Raw genomic sequence first — 24,903 nt, 5'->3', positions numbered from 1 at the left:
GGGCTAGTTTTTGTCCTCTTCTTATGCTAAAAAGTCAATAATGGTTCAACATTCCTGACCATTTTCACAAATAAATCCTAAAAAAACAGGGCATCGGTATATTGTAAACCGATAGGATCGAATATTTCTTTCCAGTTATCAAAGAAATTATTTGTTCCTTAATTTTAGTATTGTAAATGTTAAATTGTTTTATATTCAAAATTGTAATATATACATCAGTGTAAAACCTATGAACTATGAAAAAACATATTTCTGTAATTGTGTACCTAGGTCTCCACTTTTGACATGGCCTCTTTTGGCTTTAACAAACATATCCCTCAGATTTCATCAAACTTAATAACAAACAATTTCCTCTTTTCCCACGACCGCTGCAATATCTAACCAAGAATATTGATCATCTGGTTATCTCTATGATTACGGATCATAAAGTTCAGACAAAATCTCTTCAAAGTATTTTATAATCAACTCAAATCAAATGCGGTGTTATGCGAACTGTTCGCTCAAGTCTCCAAAAAAATCATGCACTCAGCCAGTCGAAATCATGTTGTGCACACCCAAAGCGAACCTTCGCAATCACAGCGATGCCGTTGCATTCGCCGCACACACTCAAGCAAACTAGCGGACGCATCGAGTATAAACCAGGCTTACGTGTAAGTAGGCTTGTTTAGTTAATCTTACCATGGAAAAAGCTAAGGTGGATGAGACAGAGGGAGTGCAAGATGTAAACATGACTGATGTCCTGTTTAGAGAGTAATAAGATGTGTTTTGGTCGATTGGATCACAGGTAAAACAAGAGACGCATTCCAGTTCAAATCTAGCATTTAAATAGGGTTTAAGTCTTTTGTCCACTTAAGACCATGTACTGTACTTCTCTGATCTTTTAGTTTAATACCGCGAAAAAACCTAACAATTGTGTTTTTGTCAACGTATGTCTTTTAGAACTAAAGCAATTAAATACTTTATGAATACATTAAGAAGTGAGGTTTATTTTCCTTGTTTTCAATGACATTTCCTAGTCATTGGAACATTTCCTTTGGCCATCTCTGTTGTTAACCATGTTTGCAAAGAGTATGGGCCAGGGTGATCTACAATGCTTAGGGTCACAGCAGTGCGTTATCGAGAATTATACCCAACTGTTGACCAATCGACATCAAGTAATGTAACCATTTTAATGCTTTAACTCTAGAACCACTGTGTGGTCGCTGTATACCTAAATCTACAAGTGCAGGTAAATTTTTTCCCATGCAAATTCTGTTTAGAAATGGCTTAAAATCATATTATTCCAATGTATTATACCACTCTGTTAACAAAGCAGCGTCTAGACTCATGAAACGGTTATTTCTAGTTATTAAATATATTTGTGTCGTTTACCTTGAAGCTTTTTTATGCTACAGTTTCACTTTCAGAATTGTAGACTACATAAGCTAAACAAGTCAGCACTTATAATGAGAATTAGATGTACATTTTTTGTTGACCCCGATTCACAACTTATTTCCCCACCAAAGGACTCTCTATCGATGGCATTTAATGCTTCTAATACCTCAACAAATCACTTTCTTTTATTCATTATGAACTTATTTATTTATTATTATACCACTAATGCAGTCAGTGAAAGTGAAAGTCATTGCCTAGCAAGTTTAAACATAAGCAGTGCATAAATACAGGCATTAAATAGTGGGGAAATTTGACCCACTCTGCCACTTCTAGGTATCAATTCTCAGGTTTTTGGAAAAAAATCTTTATCCAAACAATTTTTAACATCTGGGAATTGTAAATGAGCCAATTTTAATAAAAGCCAATGACTGGGAGGTATGGTGTGTACATTTGAGAAACAGTGATGTGTAAATTTTACCTTAAATTTCTGTGTTAAATTTCTGTTTTGTATGGATGTGTATAAATGACTTTGTAAAGCAGAATGTCTAAGCATTGTCAATTTACTGTATGTTTACCACAGACCTTAAACCCATAAACTAAAAATCCTCAAACCAATAAGAAAATCTTGAGGGAAGCAACAATGAATTAGTATTTGGGGTTTTAACATCACAGTCAAGTATTCTACATTAGGGTTTTCAGTAAAAAATAAACTTGCAAAATAACCCACCAAAACCCTTCATGGCCTTCCTGAGGACCTCCGCATCCCTAAGTGGATCAGCTCCAGGGAAGTCTTGAATGGATCCTCTGAATCCACGCTACAATTAAAAGAAATAATCCAACATTGATGTTAAAAAACTAATAAAGTCACACAAATGTTGCTGTTTGAATTAAAGTAAGTCAAGTCTATTATCTGAGTGGGAATATGTGATAATATTTTTGCATAACATGAAATACGTTACTTAGGGCAGTGTTTCTCAACCCCGTTCCTGGAGGACCACCAACACTGCATGTTTTGGATATCTCCTTACAGGCACATTACAGGTCTTTCAGTCTCTGCTAATGAGCTGATGATATTATTCAGGTGTGTTTGGTTAAGGAGACATAGAAAATGTACACAGCTGGTGGTCCTCCAGGAACGTGGTTGAGAAACACTGACTTAGGGTACACTTTGCTGTGTGTTTTAGAACCAGACCACGAGAAGGCAGAGATTGTTGTACAGGTCAAATAGCAAACCACTGACCTAAACCATACCCTAAACCCATCCAATAGTGTTTACAAAAGAAAACAAGAGTGAGTGCATGGTGACCACATAGTTTTCCTTCAATTTTACGTTTCCTTTTTTGTAGAACCACTCTTTAATGGACTCAATCTTGAGTTCTCTGCATTTCAAGTACAGCAACAATAATATATAAAATATAAAACTATATAACATCAACAAACCTCTGCCAGTCTGTTTTTCTGCCCCAAATTCAAACCTTTTACACTAAAAGTATATTTTATATTATAAAAATAATAATTTATTATACTTGTTATATTAAAACAGTTTGAAATTAGTGGAAGTGGTTTGAAGTGGTAACAAAACCCCAAACTAACATAATTTTTATACTGTATCAGGGATTGAGAAACCAATTAATCTGATTTTAACCAGTTTTAATCTGTTGGGTTTTGTTAACCTGAAAATTTTTTTGCATCATAGAGATTGTTTTTTTTTTTTGTGCAACAGGCCTCAGGACATCCCAAAAATGTCTAATTAATCTCTGGTCAGTTGATGGTCAATTTGTGTGCAGAAACTAAGGCGTGTATTTTACACAACTTGATTCTTGGCATTGCCAGTTCATAATATGGCCATTGGATACATCTTCCAACATGACTAAAATAAAATGAAAGCTGCAGAATGAATCGCAATCAGTTGGGGTTAAAAAAAAATGTTGCCAAATATTTGCCTGTTTAAATCCATTAAGATTTTTTAGCTAGCTAGTGTATAATTCAACAAACAAGCAACAAAGAAGAGAGTTTATTTACACTGATAGCTGGAACGGCAGGTGCACCTCCTCCATAACCTCCACCATATCCGGGCATGGACGGGTTGGGTGAGGGTGCTCTAGGATAGCTAGGCCCGGACGGAGTGGGTGCTGGGATGTTTGGGTAGCTCGGCATCTGTTGACCAGGGGGTGGCCCTCCAGGATATCCCATTCCTGGATTCTGAGGCATACCTCCTCCTGGCTGCAGGTACATGCCATAGGGCTGGTTAGGGGAGACAGCTGGTGGGCCCCCAGGTTGAGGACCAGGGTAGCCACCAGAGAACATGGATGGATTTGGTGCAAATCCACCATCGGCAGCAAACTGATTTGCCTGTGATGGAAGAAGTTGAAGGAACCAGAAAAAAACAGAAAAGCAAAGCAAGCAAGACAATTAGGACAGTAAAGCAGACATTGCAGGAAATATAACAGATATAGCCCTAAAATGACAATACTGGTAGACATAGACATGATTAGGTCCAGCACAGGGAGATTAGAAGGACTGTGAACAAGTGTGCATTCATGGAGAGGTCTGTTTAGATTGACTGTTGACTTAAACTTCTTGGATCACATTTCACATGGGCGTCACGGAGACACTGCTTAGTAACACTCAAGTGTGGGAAGAGTTTCCATATATACAGAGTTTCCCTTGCTGACACCAAATGCTGAAATACTGTGGTGGAATAAAGAAACTAGGTCTTGATAATGCTAATTCCATTAAAAGCAGTGGTTGACCAATGCCAATAATAACCAGTTTTAAATTATTGCTGCTGACACCAACACCAAAATCTAGAACGCAGTGTGTTCAGCTGCAGTGTGTTGACATTTCTTAACTTTTAACACGTATGTCCCAGAGGTTGAATTACACCTGTGAGCTTCACAATTTTTCAATTAGGACATTGGAAATGTCTTTCTATTATGTATTTGTAGAGATTTATAAATATTCCCATTTGGAAAAAAGAAGACTGCTCAATGTTTAGCCAATTATACACAAGGGTTGTAACAGTATATGAAAACAACATCTGTGCAAGGCTACTTTCTCTTTCTCGTTCTCAAATCTAAATATAAAATGTGTCTGAATATCAAAAGGGAAAGAGAATTCGATATAAATAATCTGCTCGTTTCAGAACATCTCTGAGTTATGTTGTTGTATAGACCTCAAGTAAGCAAGACGCTGGTGTTTTTAGCATCGAATGCAAACACAGCTGCTCTGACAGAATAATTTAATGAACATTTCTCTGAAAGTCAAAGACCTCTGTACAATGAAGTGTATATTAACAACAGTTTTAATATTTTGTTATGTTATTAGAATTAGGCGACACGGTGGCTCAGTAGTAAGAACAGTGGCATTTCTGTTTGGAGTTTGCATGTTCTTTCCTTGTTGGAAAGGGTTTTCTCTGAGTGCTCAGGTTTCCCCTACAGTCTAAATACATGCGCTATGGGTAAACTGAATAAACTTAATTGGCCATAGTGTATGGGCCCTATTAAACACCCAGCGCAATAAGGTGCAAGATGTGTTTGGTACGATTTGTTGCTATTTTCAGACCAGCACAACCCTATTTTTCACATTGTGCCCGATGTTGTTTAAATCCATTTGTGCCACTTTGTGGACTCATGGGTGTTCCAGTCTAAACAGGAGGTGTGTTAAGGTGCATTGTTGGCGCATTGCTATTTTAAGGAACTAAAATAGACTGCGCAATCGACCAACTGAAAGCTGGTCTAAAGTCCAGTGCAGTGCGTGGTAGTTGTGCACCTATGTGGCTCCAAATGATTACACATTGATTAATACACTCAGGTCAGGATGCACAAAAATACACGAATATCTTCACCAAAAACTTTTAAGGATTAAAATGTTACAAAAATTATTATTTCTACAGAAATATAAAAAACACTGCCTAAAATGCCTTCTTAATGTCAGGTGGATTTTTCAGTTTATTTATGACAATTTGCTTTTGTATAATGTTATTTTTATTATTAACCGTATTATTAATTACATGCATATTTATTATTTTTTTTTTATTAAAACAAGCTTAGACTGTGGGGCATAAAAATAGGGTTGTGTTTGGATATAACCAAGTTTTTGACCACACTTCCTTATTTTTGTTTATTTGTTCATTAGCTGGAAATTAGAACTTAAATTAGAAATAGTTTTGAAACAAATCTTTGCGCTTAGCAAAAAATTCAATATGTAGGCTAGTGGATGTTTTCAGTTAAATGCGCACAACACCGTTTCCTTATCAACGAAAGTAAATGAGTAAAGAGTAAAAGTAATGTAAAAAAAGTAAAGAGGGCGAATGGAAGAGGCTCATACTTTATCCTAACGCTGCAGATGGTCTGTTTAACTGTTTAAACTGAAGCATTCAGTATCTCCACTTATAAAATCCACCATGGCACAATACAACTGACTCTTATATTAAAGACCTATCTTTTTAGTAAAGCACACACTCAGTGCATCTCTTAGCTGTATGATACATGAATGTGCTCCACACAGGTTTCTGCATCTTGTTTATTTACACTATGAACAGCAGCTACGCTAATTATTCTCTTTATTCTCTATTTTCACCTGGGTATACTCTTCCCGAGACCCTCAGATCCCGCATCGCCACTGATTCGATCCAAAACCAGCAACGAGAGGATTTTAAGGTTTCCATATCCTGAACCAGGCCGTATCCTGAGCAGCTACTGTGGTGGTCATGGAGGAGTGGAAAGCATGAGACTGATTCCTGTGACGCTTGAGGGGCTGACACGTCTTTGCTGAGGTCCAGCTTCCTGCCTCCGGCACTTGGACTGCAGCTCTACACAAGACTTTGGCCAGTGGACAAATGACTGTGCCCATCTGAGCCTAGTTCTCTGGGTGGATTTTTTTTTCCTTCAATTTCGCCAGTTGTTGAAGTTTTTTTTTTTCCTCGCTGCTGTTGCCAATAGCTTGCACGGTTCAGGATCTGTGGAGCTGCGCATCGATGGATTTGACCTTCAGTGTTTGGACTCTCATTAGCGATTATTAAACCACACTGAACTGAGCTAAACTGAACTGAACTTAAACTTTGAAAAATGAACTACACTGTTTCAATCTACTATGATCTTTTATATGAAGCTGCTTTGACACAATCATTGTAAAGGTGAATTGAATTGAATCTTAGAAGGAATGTGAGATGATACTCTGATTGGTTTAATGCAAGTTATGCTCAAAACACACCTATAACTTAGGGATGCACCGATGTGGACTTTTTGGCCAATACCGATAACCGATAACCGATAACTCTTTAGACTTGGAGGCATATAGCCGATATGTATAGACCGATAATTATAAATATTTAAAAATTGTATATTTTTATACAGCAAGCTTCATAAAAGATTGAAGTGCTCTCATGAACTGAATAGTCTATACTCAAAGCAAAAAAGCTTTAATTTCAAAATTGCAAGGTGATTATATAGACCGATATTCATGATTTCACATATATCAGCATGCAAAAAAAAATTCATGTTCTTCATTGCAAATTAACATGCAACTGACTGTTGTATAAAATAATAGTTTAAGTAACAAAATGGGATTTAATCAACAAGCAAGTTAAATGTAATTTAAATAAGATGAAAATAAAAGAGCTAAGGACTGAAACCAGCTCAAATGTTCTTGAATAAAATGTGTTACAGTAATGTACATATGTACAAATATGTCATGTCCGAAAAAGCCTTTTTTAGAGGTGTTTTGACAGTTCTGAGCCACCGTACAAGCTAAAAGCTAGATACAGAATGTACTACTTTAGAAAATGCAGCATAAATTCATTCTATTTGGCATTTTAGATTTTTTTGAACACATATAGCTGCAGTGCTTGTCAATCAGAAAATGCTTCTGTGTTCGTTCTTGCTGTCAATTGCGGTGAAATTTTCAATGAAAAGTTTATGATAAACCGCTGTGTTTCACTCAACTGCAGGCCCAGATTTGCCCTCGGAGTCACATTTTGATTCAACACCTGATCATTGAGCTGAGATGACTTTATGACAAACACAGAGCATAATATAAAGACAAAATGTGCAGCGAGATGAGAGCCTGTATGCTGGATTCAGTGACCGGCGCACCTAGGCTCTCCCTTGTTGATCTGTGAAGGCTGTTAGATCAATGTGTGTGTGTGTGCATGCGTGGTGACAGCTCTCGCGCGTGCTCGTTATAATCAATATGAATATTCCAATTAAACTGAATACAATCTTGCATCAACAACACATGGCAAGCAACGCGTTGATAATAACAAATAATCATATTAGATTACAAACAGCCCGACAAGTTGTTGTTTAGCATGTGTGCAGGGGCTGCAGTTTGGTGTGCGCGTGTTTGTGTGTGAAACGGAGAGGGAGAGACCGAAAAAAAGGAACGTTTTTTTTCGCAAAAAGACTGTTTTCAGTGATGTTCCCTCTTTGGTAACTGATTTTGCTGTACCACACGGAGAGCGATAAATGATTGGGCCAAGTCACATGTGTCCTCGTTTATTCACCGGCTGCAAATAAAAGAAAAGGGAGTTAACCCCGAAACTAATATTATTCGGCCCTGGAGTAATAAGTGAATCTCCTCTGCTATCTCTAACACAAAAAAGAGACAGGTTTACACATGTAATATTTTTTCTCCTGAGGCGATTTGAAGCAAAATACACAATGACACTCAATCAAACATATCTACAGTGATAAGGAACATGGTTACTTACTAGGTTATTAATGCACAGCAATACCACGTGAAAAAAGGACGCACTTTGAAGGAATAAACATTGTGAGGAGAACTGCATTTTCTGTCCTTAAAATAGCAAAAGTGGATTCGGACGTGCTTTTAATGCTTTTGTCGCCATGCGCTTTAGACTTTGCACCCTAGATTGTTAAAAGTCTATGTGTCTGAATGAGTGTGTATAGATGATTCCCAGTACTGTGTTGCAGCTGGAAGGGCATTCGCTGTGTAAAACATTGCTGGATAAGTTGGTGGTTCATTCCACTGTGACAACCCCTAATGAATTAAGGTGAAGGAAAATGAACGAATGAATCAATAGAATTGGAATATTTTATGAATATTAGCTTTGATGATTACGTTTTTATTTGCTATTATTAAAATGTTAAAGGGTTACAAATTGATTTAATAACCTTTTGATTTTGATAATACATTTAAGAATTCATGAAAATGCAGAATTTATGAAGAAAATAAATGATTTTAAAATAAAAATGAATGAAAAAGAAAAGAGACAAAACAATTTATAGGGCTCGTTACAACATTTAAATTCTAAAGAAATGCCACTGGTTGCCACATTTAAATTATATTACATCCTTTTTGTCTGCTAAACGGTTATATGCTGTTTTATGTGAAGCATATCTTAATTTATTTATTTATAATTTTTTTATATAAAGGGAGACTTAATAACCTTCATTAAAATGATTTGTAATAACAAAGGACTCTGTAAGCTCAAAAATTTATAATTTTTTGGTTTTATACATACCATAATAGTGTAATATTTTCTGAGATATTTTCTCACATCATTAAAACCCCTACTACACACAATATTGATGTTTTTTGGGTGAATCTTTGCTATAAAAGTTTAGTCCACACTTGTTCACGTTTCCACTGATGTCTAAGTTTGATTACAGATCAAACTGTATATCAACTTATTCATCATTAAATTGAATAGGATTAAAGTTGTTGGGGGTCAAAGCAAATTCTGATGACAGATAAATTGCAAGACATCAATGTCATGGTCACAAGAGCTCAGGTTTGTAAAAGGCTGATAAAGGAAGCATCCGATTTGATTTTAGCCAAGGCTGTGCTTTTCATGCTCACTGGAATCAAATTACCTGCATTTGTTTGGAATGGAGACCAATGTCATTTTTGATTATGCATCATACACAGTCATTTCATTGCCCAACTTACCATTCCTTGGATATTTGATGCATTAAATCCAGGATTTGGCAAATTATCCAGGCCAATGGGGGCACCCCAACCTCCTACAGCCAAACAAAAAACAAAACAAAATAAAGATAAAAGCTCCCACAAATTTTGACATAACAATTTAAGTGCACTTCGCAGTTAACATGGACTCAAAAATGACACAGCTTACTCTATTAAAAGAAGTTCCTGGTAGTACATGATTCAATAGTGGATGTCATTCTAAAGTGAAAAATATAATCACTTGCTCTGCCTGTGAAATTACTTTTCTTTTCAGTCGATATCTCAGATTATTCTTACTTTTCAATGTCTTTTCTCCAACCCATTGCCTACATTGCATCTATAATAGCTCTGCCCTATTTTTCACAATTCACGCAATTACTGCAGAGCGTCTTGCTCATTGACTACCCTTTCTCACGTGTCAAATTACAGAAAAAATATAGACCGTGAGCATCATTTCTTTTTCATTTAGAAAATCAAGATACACTGTGTATCATACGTCAGGTTAATAATAATCTAGACATCAACTTTTGATCTTTTTTTCTGTGCAGTGCCCTGAAGGCCCTGCATTGTCTTGTAACTGTAAAAAAAAATCCTGTCTGTTCTGAGCCTGTTTTTATGTAATTTGACAATACAGAAACACTGCTAAAATTGGAGCAGCAGGTTTTCTTATGGTAATAAAACAAATGCCTGGTTTTCAATACTCTTTATTATTAAGTTTTTACTTTGATTTTATAAATTTTTACTTAGATTTACTTATATTTGATTAGATGACATTGAAATTGCTTGGTTGTGTTACACACTAAATTTTAATTAAAGTATTTTAAACATTATTTTGTTAGTTTATACCATTTTACTTCATGCTTGGTTTAAATTACAAACTTCAGTCACTTTTTGATTAATATTATTTTTTGAGAATGAGAATTTCATGTTGTTTTATGAACAATAATTGCTTGCTGTCTCTAGTGATATTCATGTTATTGAGAAGATGGAACTACCGACTTTACAACCTTAAACAAGATTATAAACAACATTGAATGCAAAGCAGGATTTCTTAAAGAGCCCATATTATGCATTAAAAAGATCATATTTTGGTTTTGGGGGTCTTAACAACAGGCTGATATGCATGCAAGGTAAAAAAACAACAACACTTTTATAGTCTTATAATATGCATTTTTTTTAACTAATTATCCCAACGACTCCCATATGGTTTGTTCAATGATTCATTTGTTCCCAAACTCCTCCTTAACACGGTGCAAATCTGCGCTGATTGGTCCGATGACCTAGACTGTTGCGATAGGTCGACTGCATTCAGCGCGAGACAGAGAGAAACGCCCCCCATGGCTCATTAACATTGACTACGTTTACATGGACATCAGTAATCAAATTATTTAATTAATTATTATTTTTATTAATAAGATTAAGGCATTTACATTAGTTGCTTTTGACATTTACATTAGTTGCTTTTCTGTTATGATTGTGTTTTACATGTTATAGCACATACTTAGATTAACCTCATTGTGTCACCGCGCTATCTGCATTTCCTCCGAAGTTTCATGTAATTTTGGGCGTTTAATTTTTTATTTTGTCAACTTTAACTGCGGCTTTTACTTTCATTCGGGCATGCCCCCCGTGACAAACGAGATATTGGATGCAACTATAAACTGCTGGAAGAGTTGTTTTAATGGAAGTTCATACCGCATGCTAAATGGAAGAAAAAAAAGCTCTGCATTTCACGAGGCAGGCATCTGTGGTCTGCACTGCACTGTGTTCTGCACATAAGAGTGTCAGACAGCCGTGTGTGTGTGTGTGTGTGTGTGTGTGTGTGTGTGTGTGTGTGTGTGTGTGTGTGTGGGTGTGTGTGTGTGTGTGTGTGTGGACTATCCTGTCGCAAAATGTGGCGAAAAGCCCTACATGACGGTAATAGTTCGATTAAGGTGTTTATATGTCTGTAATGCACTTTAACAATGCAACAAAAAAAAAAAAATCGGCATACTCCAAACGTCTTAATTGGCTTTTTCTTTAGTTCGATTATGACCTTAATCTGATTAATCAAAAAAAATTATAAATAAAAAAAAATATTATTGGAATTATTGGTGTCCAAGTAAACGTAGTCAATGTGCAGAGTATGTGTGTGAACCCAGTGCAGGAGTGCATAAATCAATGCAGTTAAACACTGCATATTGCTCTATTCCTAATCATAAGTAAAAACAAAGACACACATTCAGTATTAATACACACAGTGGCAAAAGATGAACTATTTTGAAACTTGATTGCTGCATGTGTGTAGGAACAGCTAACAGTGTCCATAATAATGACAAACGGCAAGGATAGCAAGCTCACAAACACAGTTAAATCCGTAAAGAAAGCAGCACATGCCGCATTTTCAAAGTGGCTTTAGATGCGATATGTGAATATAAATAGTTGACCAGCGTGGAGCGATTACAAGTAACAAAACACAATTAAATACATAATTTGTGGTAGAGAAAAAGAGGTGGCAACTATTTTAAACTGCACTTACACTTGGGAAAAAGAGAAAGAAACTGATCCATGAACTGTGTACTGATAAAATTCCTGTCAAGCCCTGAAAAGGTCCCATACATTAAAAGTCTTTTCTGATCCTTCCTTTAACAAATGGCTGACAAATCCCCTGTTGCAGGGTAGATTATTGCATTAATCACCAGAACGTTCACTCAATGTTCACTCATCTTCAGTCATGATCAATCCCACACACACCCGCACTTTGCTAGTGTTTGAAGTGAAAGGCGCATTCAAGTTTTACTGGATCCGGCACTTCATATTTGGTATTGTTTGGTATTGTGGTATTGTTTGTTGACGTCAATAAAAACAGGCAAAAGATCCAGATGAATGACAAATCATTTAAATAACTCTTGAGTCTAATCTATATATATATATATATATATATATATATTTTTTTTTAAAACAAGGTGCACTTTCACATTTAAACCTCAGCTGGAGGTTTTCATTTATTTAGAGCTGTGTTGCACACATGATTTTCTAAACCCATAATAAAGGCTCTTTAAGTATGCATAGCATGCACAGATTGTTCTCTTGAGGCAGATTTTTTCCTGGAAAATAATGAAATGAGTGTTTACAAACATGTCAAAACACCATTACTATTTCCTTGGTAAATAAACATAATGTCTGATGTTTAAATAAATTATTCTAAATACCACTGCATCCAATCCAGGCTCATTGGAAATACACTTTTCAGACCATTTTTTAAATACGCTGCTCTGGGTATGTTTGTTAAACATTTCACATGATAAATATACTTGAGGGCACGTCTACATTTTTGCCAATCCCAAATGCATCACTTCGCTTTGTTGTACATTTTAAAAACACCTCCTTCTTGTACCTTCTCCACGAGAAGGTGGCACTTGTTGTACAAATCACCTAGCGAATCACTGATACAACCACTTCCATAATCCCAACAAGTGTTTACAGAAGCAAAAATAAGAGAAAACTACATATTGACCACATTGTTTTACCTTGAATTTACATTGCTTTTATTGTTACATTTTTTTTAATTTAATTCGCTTAAATTGTTAAATTTCCAATGACACTGTTGATTGCATCGCATATGCAAATATAGACTCAAATACGGTCATTTTATCAACCGTTTGGGGTTGTTGATGCTTTGATAGCATCAGAATATGCAAATTAACATGATCCCAAATCATGGGTCTCATGTAAAGGCTTTTAAAACAATTGCCTTGGAACTGATGCTCTGCTCTGGTCAGCGTCACATGATTAAACCTGTCATGAATGACAATAAAGCTTTAATATGCTGGTCATTTTATCATTATGTTCTGAAGTATCCTAGATGACAGACTGGTTGATGACAACTATGACAGGTTACATAAAATATAAATATGTATGGCCTGATTCCCATGGTTGTATGTAAGTCACCACAACACTCTACGTCTAGTTAATCAAGCCTAAAACAGGCTGATATTGTGTTGTCTGAACCTGACATCTGCTGGTGTTATGATCCATTTTATGAACTAATTTGTAATTAAGAAATTCCTTTATCCAAGTTCTGTTACATCTCAGAAGCATAGACTATTCGCAAGCTCTAAAATGATGCCACCAGAGGTAGAATTCCAAGGGAGGAAGTAGGGTTGGGACAATATGGTTGCATTGCAAATCAAGAAATAATTCCTATAAAACCTATAACTCCTATGTCCTATAAATTTCTGTTGTCTAGATGGGTGTCTTCTTCTGATCGAATTTCGAAAGCAGCACAGATGCATAAATGTAAAAACTATGTATTCTTTGACATCCCCAATCCTGTACCATGTCTGACAACAAAAAAATAATATGGCATCTTAAAGATCGGCTTGGGGGTCAATTTGTGTGTAAATTTATGTTTCTGAGCAGGATTTACACTGCTTTGATGGTAATTTTTAGTGAGAAGTTACTATTGTAGTAAGCAGAGGTGCTGCTAGACATAACACTCTACTGGGGTACAGCTCCCCCTCAAAAAAAAAAAAAAAAAAATTCAAAATAATATATTTTATTCTTTAAATATTCTTTATTTAAAGGAATATATATATATATATATATATATATATATATATATATATATATATATATATATATATATATATATATATATATATATATATATATAAATATATTTTGTGGGAATAACACTTTTAATAAATGAACTTGCAAATAAAGTAAATAGTATCGCAAAGCAATTACTGGGGCACTGCCGGTTTTACACTCCAGTAAATGGGGTCTATCAAGGCCCCTGGTAGTAAGGAAATATCACCTATGTTACCACCAATGCTAAATAGAGCATCAAAGAGCATTTGTTTACAATTATTCATTATTGCAACATTGTCTATTCTGCTTTTGTTTTCAAACACACACACGCATAGACAGACACAGACACACACAGCACACGCGCATGTGCATACGCACACACACCTAACTAAACCAATGTCTTTAGGATTGCTAGGAACTTACAGGAGAGTTATTTGCGGCTAAATTCCAGAAGCAGCATTGGACACCACTGCTTTACAACATGAGCATTTACAACACCTCTAGCGTATATGTTGTCTTGTGCTTCATGAGTTCAGCACTTCAGCGAGATCATGATAATAGACAGAAACTGAGGCAAAATTCTTAAACTGACATCTACTGTCAGATTTTGTATTGATGTAGATCCAACGGATGTTGGTTACCCGGTCAGAACAGATCAGCCTTCATCACTTTCAAACTGACAGTACTAAAGATCAGATCTGAAAACTAAATCAGACATAAAATCATTGTGACCAAATCCTAAGAGCTTTGAACATTTTTATGACTAAAGCAACACTGGTAAACAAAACAAAGCAAGGTCAAAAGTGCTAGCATGTATACACACAACAAACAAAGCATATTTTGGTATGGCAAAATGGATAAAGCAACCAGGTTATGGAAAATGTGTGACACTAGCCAACAAGCTAATGGACTCCTTCCAAAAGAACATTCATATGCGCTCATTCAATAACGTAATCCATGTGACCTCTGGCACAAAAACCCACACAATGACTAGGCCTCTCAAAAGATGAGCCTCCAAAGGAATGTCAGTCAGTGCAAGAAAATGCTAGAAGTTAGTTGGCTTTTCTAACTAACTGCACATTTAGTCACTCCATCACTTTTTGTTCCCACTGGCTCCACCTAAGAATTCCACATTACCATGTCAACATAACTATTCATCACCAGCGGCACTAAGCAAAGTTAGTTTGTCCATTGACTTTATGACTTGAACGTCCATAAAACCTCATTTCAAATACAAACAAGTTTGATATAAGGCAGTGTACACAAATGGAAATCATCTACCCAGCTAACACTCAGATAAGTGCAGTTTCCTTATTTTACAGCGGCTCACCTGAGGGAACAGAAGGATATTGCCCTGGCTGTCCTGGAAAAGCACCTGGCTGTGGTGGATAAGCACCAGGCTGAGGAGGGTATCCGCCTGCCTGTGGAGGGTACATCCCAGGTTGAGGTGGGTAACCTCCTGCTGCAGGAGGGTAAGCACCTGGTTGTGGTGGGTATCCACCACCCTGAGGAGGATAGCCGGACTGAGGAGGATAGCCTGGATAGCTCATTGTTGTGCCTGAAATTGAAAAAATTATTATAAAAAAATTAGATTGATGATGTATGTTCCATCATTCCAAAGCCAATGATTGAGTTTGCATATACATTCTTAAAATGATCTGCCACACAAAAATGTTAAATATAAATATTTAAAAAAATATTTAATAAATTACAATTTCTAAAAAAAAACTACTCAATAACAGTAGTTTGAGTATTTGTAATTTGTTACTTTACAACACTGCTCCAGAGCTGTGTACTGAGATTTTAGTGTGCATTTAAGGCACTGATCTTTGACATTTTTCACACCTGGATCAGTCTAGCTCACTTCCTGTCGAATACATGCATACATGTGTCAAGTGCTTAAAACCACAAGGGTGAGTAGTTGGAAGAGGTCTAAGTCGAACACATAGATGTAACACATTTTAATATTATTTTAAAATCTGGTTATTTCATAGCGATAAAGTCTTGTAACAGATTATTTCAATAAAATAAGTAAAAAGTTTTTAGTTAAATGCCTGAAATAAGGTTTTTAATGTTTTAACCAACAATATAAAATAAATTTCTTGAACAAGCAATTGGCTAATGGTACTAGAGAAAGAAAAAAAAATGTGTCTACTTGTCCACTTTTACACTTACAAACTATTCTAAACACTACCGACTTGAAATTTTGGAAATGAAAATGAAGAGTTGTTGAAAGCTTATGATGGTGACTATGATGGTAGTTTGTTTATAACCTAACCACTGTTGGTTCAGCTATTTTTAAATGTAGCTTAATAAGCTGCAAGCTAATACCAAACTACCTTTTAAAAAAGATAGTTAGCTACATAAATAATAGCAAAAAGTAGCAAGTTATACAAGTAAATTACTAAAACTGAATGTCAACTTGAATGTTAGCATTTAATTACACACTTTTCAAACTTCTCAAACAGACTGTTAAGAGTCAAAGTGCAAAACAGCACTAGTGCAACATTGCAATTGTTATAGCAATTGCATTTTCTTAAAAACAGGGCATGAATAGGTTTTGGTAAGAAATTATATTAAAGCCTCACACAAAGATCTAACTTTATGATGAATGTTAACTGTTAGAATGTATAAATTTAAATTGATGTTACTTGAAAAATATGATTTACAAAATAAAATGTATAATTATAAAATAATAATAAAATAATAATTGAATGTAAAACCATGAGATGTGCATTTTACCAAAAGATGGCTGTAATACTCTACTTTTGTATGTGAACTTAAGACGCTTCACTGCTTCACCATAGCATACTGCTTCAACATATGGCATAATGGCAATATAGAGTATTATTAACAAATGAAATGAGTAGCTCCTTTTGGAAAGAATTCATAATTTTAGATTGATTAGGATGATTTCAGCAGAGCATGAAATCTTTATCTGCATAAAATATAACAAACCAATCACAAACATAGATAAATGCAGTAAAGCAAAGTTACAAATGAAATAAATTCTTTATGGTCTTTTGGGAGTCTGGCAGCATCCATGCACCTAAACAGAATAATTAAATGTAAAATAACATACTGAACATAAATACACTGGACATAAATACTATTGATCTTTCTTAAAGTAAAAAAAACACATGCAAATTATAATTTTTTCCCTAATTTTATGGTTTAACTTTGCAATTACTCCACAATCATGCGTCTTATAACTGTGGCTCCTACTCGACTATAATCCTGATTCGAAATTGCAGATCCTGCGTTGTGACTATTGTAAATGTGCACCTTGTGATATCGATGGGGAAAAGATTGTGCAGCACTAAAATGGTGTAGCAATTGTCAAGGTGCAACACTATTTGCAGAGAAAAGTAGCTAGTAGCTACATTGTTTTACAAGTCGCTGAGCTACTGTTAAGCTACTAAAAAATGCAGTTACGCTAGCGGAGCTATTCGTAGCTAGCTAGTGCCCTTTCTGAGCCCAACTTTAACATTTTACTTTAGATTCCTACAAGTTCTAAAATCTTTCAAAAATCCTAAGATTGTTAATTTGTGATGATTTTTAAACAAACATGTACAAATCATAAACTTTGGTTATTTATAAAACTTAATTTCTGCAATATCATAAAAGATAATGTAAAATTGTGTTTAGTTTCTATCAAGAGAACCAGGGTGTGGATAACTTCTGCATTTGCCTACAAAAAAAAGCCATCCCTGAAGGACTCCCATAGAACTTACATGACCCATCAGGCCCAATTATTATATTCTTTACCACATCTGCTCTGTGTTACTTGAATGATGATCCCTAACCCAGGCTGATGTACAGTACATCTAAAAATGTAATTTAATCACTTGCATTAACAGCTGTTAACTGTGCTGAGCATTACAAAAATACAATTGAAGTCAGAAATATTAGCACTCCATTTAAATTCAAATTCTTTTCAAATATTTTCCAAGGGAGAGACCATTTTTTTAACACATTTTAAACATAACAGTTGTATTTGATATAACTAATTTGTTTTGTCTTTGTCATGGGGAAAATAAATTATATTTTCTAGTTATTTTGCAGTTTAAGGCTTGACTAGATTATTACATTAACTAGGCAAGTTCAGATAATTAGGCAAGTTGTTGGATAGCATTGGTTTGTTCTGGAGCCAATTGAAGTCCATTGGGCAACATTATTTTTAAAACTTTTTTCCAGAGTAACTAAAAGAAGTAAGACTTTCTCCAGAAGAAAAAAAAAATACTGTGAAAATTTTCTTGGTCTGTTAAACAATACTTGAAATTGGCAAGATTTGAAAAAGAATAAAAAACACAGGAGGGCTAATAATTTTGACTTTAACTTTTTTTATAAAAAGCTTTGATAATGTCCCATTTAAATCAAACTAAAGTAACAATGAGTTGCATGTATGTGGTCAGATACTGACTTTCTGAAGCATTTTCTGAGATACATTTAATAATCAAAACTGACACCTTCTGCTGTTTAACACTTGACTTAAGATGTGGACAGGGAGGTGAAAAAACAGCACGTTTAACTTTTCAGACAGGACTTGGACTTCTCACCCTTACATTTGAAATGCATCTATACATAAACACTAATAGTGTCTAAGCTCCTTAAAAATAAGATCCAAGCCCTCAGTTTTGCGCCAAACATTAACTAGCAGTCAGTTTGTCTGCCTAAAGAGTTCCCATGTGGTACAAACCATGGAATCAGATTACATAAACAAAAGTCACGACAGCTGAAGGTCTACTCTAGTGCTATATAAAACCCCTGTCATGACCAGGAAGTGAAACTCCCATCCATTTCTTAACATAATAAAATTTTTGTGATATCTTACTAACCCTCTAAAACTGACATATATATCGTAAGCTCTTCGGTTTACTAAAAAAGGATTCATTGGATTTATAATTTCTTTAAGGTAACTGGTTATAAACAATTTTTATGGAATGAATTTAAACAAACAAAACAAATATAGTATATTATTCAAATTAATTTGTTTAAATTCAGCTTATATAAACTGTTTGCAACAATTTGCGTACATTTTGATAGGTTCGCAGATGCTTAAATAGAAGCCAAAAAGTCTAAATGTCTGAAAAACTGTAGTACACTATCTACAATGCCGAAGAAAGCTTCATTATTCAAACATCATCATTTTATTGTGAAAACAGAAATTAATTCAATGACAGCCCACCATCAACATTGTTTTTATCATTCACTTGGGATTGAATGAATTATCATGTTGAATTAATGTTATAGCCTTGTGATCTAGAAATTAAAGGCTCATATGAAATTGTAGTTTAGTTCAGTCATTTAGTGCGATTTTGTTGTGTTGTGCAAAGAACTGCACAAAAACAATCCTTTATTTCTCAATTACATGCTGCTGTAAACATCATCAGTTACCTAATGCTAACAACTCTAATATAATAAAGTATTTCATGTATACATTCATGTATTTCTGCCACACATGCTCGAGTGTGTGTGTAATAAATAAAAACCACTCCTTCACTGGAGAAGCGGCAATTGACATTTTCAATGGTTTCACTTTCAGTTACTAATTGATTAGATGTAAACTTTTGATTTATTTATCAAAAATATGACACATTCTACAATTTCCACAGTTCAGTTCACAAAGTATAAACAGAACATAAACAGAATTGCAGGATAGAGTCTGGGAAAAAAAGAATTTAGCAATCCTGTCCATGTTTTCATGATCTGAACTGTGAAAATTGTAGAGTACTAATTTAATTAGCTTGTTTTAAAGTTCCCATGAACCGGAAGCTGCGATAGTTATTCTTTTTGTAATTCGACACAATTCATAGAGAAACAGAATTTTAAATGAGCAAACAGAAGGCCTGGCTTACTTTTTCTACTGCGGGCTGAAAGCACATAACAAGGTACACTCTCAGAAATAAAGGTACGCAAACTGTCATTGGGGTGGTACCTTTTCACAAGGTACACATCCTACCGGGTCCATATTGCTACTTCAAAGTATATATTAATATATTAATAACAAAATTAAGAGACACACTTTTGTACTTTTTAGGTATGTACCCTTGAGGTATTAAAATGGACCTTTTATAATTTGTATCTTTTGAAAAGGTACCATCCCAGTGACAGCTCGCACACCTTTATTTCTGAGAGTGTAGGCATTTCATTCAGAAAGATTGGGAAAGGGGTTTTAGAAGATTTATTACAACCTAACAGACTCCTCCTCACCATTTCTGTTTGTTGTCAAAACTGACAGTTAGCCACGCCCATTACCTCAAAATCACGTAATCTGATAAATTAACTGAAAACTAAGTGCAGTTTTAGATTTCAAGTAAAGATTAAAAGGGTAAAAATTTTCTTAATGACAGAAGAATTGTTCACCACAAAACTAGCAATGTGAGCTAACAAAATCATGTGGTTAGTTTTGATTTCTTGGGGACTTTAAACTTAACATTGAACAGTTCTTTTGAAATCTGTATAGGAAAAATGCCTGTAGCAACTGGTATTGTACACTTTTGCCTATATTAAATAACTAATTATTCGGGCAGTGGAGCAATGGTGCTATATGCTGGGGGGAAAAAAAAACAGTACAGGGATGGTACATGGGGCACTTATGAATAACATGATAGAAGCAGATAAGATACAAAATGTAGGCCTTTTATTATACTACTCATTGATATGAAGCATAAGCTTGTCCAAACCTCCAAATAACCAGTCAGGCCTACAGTATGCTCAGCCTATACTGTATATTCAAGCTCCATTTGAGGTTAATATGGAAACTATCTGGTCATATTTGAAAGTAAAATATACTCTGCATACAGTCTTATCACCTTTACTTAGTGGGAGTGGTTTGTCACACCGCCTCACCTGCCATAAAACTCTTTATAAGGGATAACATAGCCTGACTTTTAGCTGACACACCTTAACATACTGTATAATGTAAATCCTGTGCTGAAACTTTTTTATACCTATGTTATGTCTATAATGCATTGCCTATAATTTTTAGTACCATTTAGTTTGTCAACAGGCCTTGTGTTCACATTTAAAATCATAATATTACCAACTATCAATTTTTTTTCTGACTGTAGTATAAAATCTATTATTTTCTCAAATGTACATTCACGATGTTGTCTGATTAACTTAATGACAAAAATTATGTCAATAAATGAGCTTTTTTGCCATAATTTACACAGTTCATCCAATAAAATATGTCAGATTCCAAAAACTATTGTCAGGTATATCTAAATATTAATTTGACAACATGTTCAAATACACTTATGAGATATAAGACATATCAAACCACAAGGTTTTACCAATTTGTAGAGGTGTAACAGATCACCGCTGATCTGAACACATATGACCCATTTTTTTTTTTTCCACTTGTAGATTAATCCTAAATTTGCACCGATCAGAGCGAGATCGCCTCTTGCGTGATTCAAATCAGATGCATAAAAGCACTTAGGCTTACCTGTAAAATATGATGAGGGAATTATTTGTGGTTGTTCGGAATGTGGTGTGTTTCTTAGGTTATTAAAGTGTTTTCTGTCCCTACTTTTTTAATCTGCATTAATGCATTCAGTGTAAACTGCACGATTAATCATTAAAAGCTCAGGATCTCAACAACCACGCAACATAAATTATAAATGATGGTGATTTGCATATGTTTATTAACCCTTCGAATCGCTGCATTCAAATATGTGTTTGGTAAACGTAAAAATCAAGAAATAGATTGAGTCTTTAGTCTTTTGAGTTACTTATGAAGTTACAAACAGTCAAGTAACACAGAAAAACTGGGATAAATGTTTATAGTTTAGATAAAACCGCTGATGTTTATGGTAAAGATTAAAATCACTGGCGTATGCAATTACATTATTTAACCAATAGGTGGTGACAACCAGCCATCAAAAATATGCTACTGAATAATTCAATAAATCATTAGTTTTTATGAGTGAATAACTGAATCATTTATTGAAAATGAGACTTAAAAATAAATATGGGCTGTAAAAATTATAATGCTAAATGTATAAATTTAACATAATCATTTATTATATGTTCTGTTAGTTAAAACCAAAAGTTTCTTGCAGTACTGTTTTTGTAATAAATCAAATTAAAAGCAAATTAAATTAATCTCCTCCCCTTTATGGATGATCCGAAAAAGGGTCCGATCCATGACAAAAAAAAATAATAATAGTAATAATGTGATCCATATCGTGAGATTTGTGATGCTTTCCACCACTACCAATTTTTAATCATTCAAATTATTATACAATTTAGTGCGTTCACTTAGCATTTTAGAGATTTTAACATGCATGACTCTAGACTATGTATTTGTTGTTTTTTACCCTAATTACTTCGTTGGGATTTGAGTAAAAGAAGCATTTTGAAAAGTTCACATATACAGTAGAATAGTTTTTTTTTACTTTTTAAAATGGTTAGTTGCAATCGGTTTCCTCAAATTGTTTGAGTTGACTTAACATATTGGGTTTTACAGTACTCAATTGGTTTGAGCTCAAGTTTTATTTTGCTCAAATTGCTTCTTTTACTCAAATGGATTAGGTTCACAGTACTCATTTGGATTAGTTTTTAAACTTAAATGGTTTGTTGCAATTGGTGTCTATACATATCTGACATAAAATATGAAATAAACAAATATATGGACACTCAAAAAGACTTTTGTGCTTGTTCAAACTACATACTTTAAATGAGCTGAAATAACACAATTCTTTAGATTTTTTTGGGACATCTAAAATGTTTTATGTTTAATTCACTTAAATGTCAACTTTATAGATTTGTGCAGGGACAACATGAATGAATTGTGTGGAACCTTGCTTTTTTTTTTTACAGTGCAGGTTGTTTTAAATTCTTGTCCGTTTGGTAAATATATAAGCCAAATAGGTTAAAGTTAATGTGATATGACCACACACAAGCATGTATGTGTTGTTTTAAGACATAAAAAAGGAATTACATTTGGTATCCTACATCTACAATAAAGAGGAAATACCTAACAGCCATTTACCCTTTTTTCTGTGATGGCAGAGTTTGATTACTTCAGTAAGAGCCATATAAAGCCATATTGCCTTCAGAAATCCTTTTTATATGCCGATTTACTTAAGCAACTTTTATTTTTAATACAGTTGAAAAAGATTGTGTTGCTTAATGAAGTGTGGAAAATATTATGCAGTGATCATTTTAAAAAGACTTAAATGAATATAAGTCAAAAAACACAAACACCTATTATTTAAGAAACATAAATGTGACATTTTAAATACATTTAGTGCTATTTATTAAATAAATAACTAAATTCTTCTGAAATAATTTACGAGTGATATTAAGTGGTATTATATTACATTTTAGGTCTTGTATTTTTTTTAACGAACTTGCTATCTTTTATCTTGTCTATATGGTACTTAAACTTCTGGAATATTATATATGACTAACAATATCCTCCATGCACTATATTTTCCTGGATTGTGAGCGCAAATAGCTATAGACCTTACATATTTGTTTTTAGAATTCCAGCTAATATTTTTTTTAACAAAAATAAAAACTAAATTTCACACCAACACATTATTGTACTCCACAAACAAATAGTTATCAAAAGCTAATCAAGGCCATAATCTGAGCTTAATATTTACATTTCCCGGAATCCCATAAATATTCATGTATGCTCTCCCCCATGAAACCAAATGTAACACCGGTCTTACACAACTGAATTTAAAGTATTAGTTCAAAATTTCACCTAACTTCAAAATTTACTCACCCTTTAGTTGTTCCTTTCTGAGTTTTTTTATTCACTGGACAAAATAAGATATTTTGAAGAATGTTAGAAATCAGTTTGATGGCATTCACAGTTCTCTGATTTAAAAAAACTCCATGAAATTCAATTCCAGGAAAGTTCCAACATGCCACAAAATATAATTTTTGTTTTAACAGCAGGTTTTGTAGTTTATTTACAACCCTGCACAACCACAAATATTTCTATTTTTCCCAAATAAGCCAGAATGACTTGACTAGCTTGATAGGGTGTGTTTAATTAGCTTCGAGTATAAGCTTTACTGGGCATTGGCCCACAGAAACTGAGTTTAACACCCCTTACAGGACTAGCAGTAGTTTTTCCTTTTTGGGTGAACTACCCCTTTAAGAAAAAATGTTTATATTAAGGTTTTCCTCCCACATCATAACCACGATTTTCTTTTTAATGGATCGTTAACTTTAAGAAGCCGAAGATCAACGCCGTCAAATGTGCGTTTAATGTATAGCTTATGGGTGGACCTCTGAAAAAGCTAGCTGGAAGAACAGCTTAAAATACCGCCGTCAAATGCTTGCAGAAGTTAACGATTTGAAAGCGCATAAAGGTCTACATAACAGCACTCTCCGAAAACGTGTAACTATTTTAATCGTATAAAACGTTATTAGCGTAAAACGGGAAGGTTTTATGTTACTTACAGTTTAAGCAGCGGGCAGTCACTTCCTAGGTACAGAGTACCCTCTCTGTGATCGTGCGGGAGACACGCAGTGTAATATTTAATGAGGTGGGCTGGACTCATACTTTCCATGACTGTACACAACAGTCTTTAACTAAACACAAAACATGTGACGCTTTCGTGCACCATGATGACTCATATTGTTTGGTTACAAAGGAATGACATTTGTATTCTTTCCATGAATACGTCGAATATGACATGATATATTGCGTAATATAGGTTAATTTACCGTTTAAAACAAGTGTATGAAACGCGTTAAGATTTTTACTTTCAGAATGTACTAGCGTGCCCATGGACCCGTTGCATATGTATTTGATTATGTTTTTAGAGAAGTTTAATTTCAAATGTCTCAGCACCATCTAGAGCAATTCTCACAAGAAAGGTTGGGTGCGTCTAAAATATGGACGTTTGCCAAGCAGAGCACGCCCTAAACTTTAGTCACGCCCAACACCATTTGAGTTCTTATTCAGTACTCAAATGGCTGTGCCTGTCCAATACAGTGGAATACTTGTATGCAACCCATATTAAACAAACTTTTTGTGTATTACTATTAAAT

At 34.5% G+C, this 24,903-nt stretch overlaps 1 protein-coding gene across 6 annotated transcripts in view; it reads right to left on the bottom strand.

Moving 5' to 3' along the window:
- anxa11a (annexin A11a) overlaps positions 1-24,380 on the bottom strand; it is a 46,708-nt gene extending 22,328 nt beyond the window's left edge. For 4 of the 6 annotated variants that reach the window (XR_012388460.1, XR_012388459.1, XR_012388458.1 and 1 more), the window contains exons 1-5: positions 24,310-24,358; positions 15,209-15,436; positions 9,289-9,362; positions 3,397-3,726; positions 2,102-2,189 (exon numbers count right to left, since the gene is read on the bottom strand). Coding sequence is in view for 2 of the 6 variants with exons in the window: in NM_181765.2 (NP_861430.2) it covers positions 2,102-2,189; positions 3,397-3,726; positions 9,289-9,362; positions 15,209-15,428 (712 nt within the window). In the remaining 4 variants the exon portion in view is untranslated. Of the gene's footprint in view, positions 1-2,101; positions 2,190-3,396; positions 3,727-9,288; positions 9,363-15,208; positions 15,437-24,309 lie in introns of all 6 variants that reach the window. The other 2 variants (NM_181765.2, NM_183410.2) reach the window with 2 other exon arrangements.
- Positions 24,381-24,903: the final 523 nt, after the last annotated feature.

This window comes from Danio rerio, chromosome 13 (assembly GCF_049306965.1).
Source record: "Danio rerio strain Tuebingen ecotype United States chromosome 13, GRCz12tu, whole genome shotgun sequence".
Lineage (NCBI taxonomy): Eukaryota > Metazoa > Chordata > Actinopteri > Cypriniformes > Danionidae > Danio > Danio rerio.
Note: the sequence above shows the minus strand (reverse complement) of the source record. Positions and strands in the feature narration are given on the sequence as shown.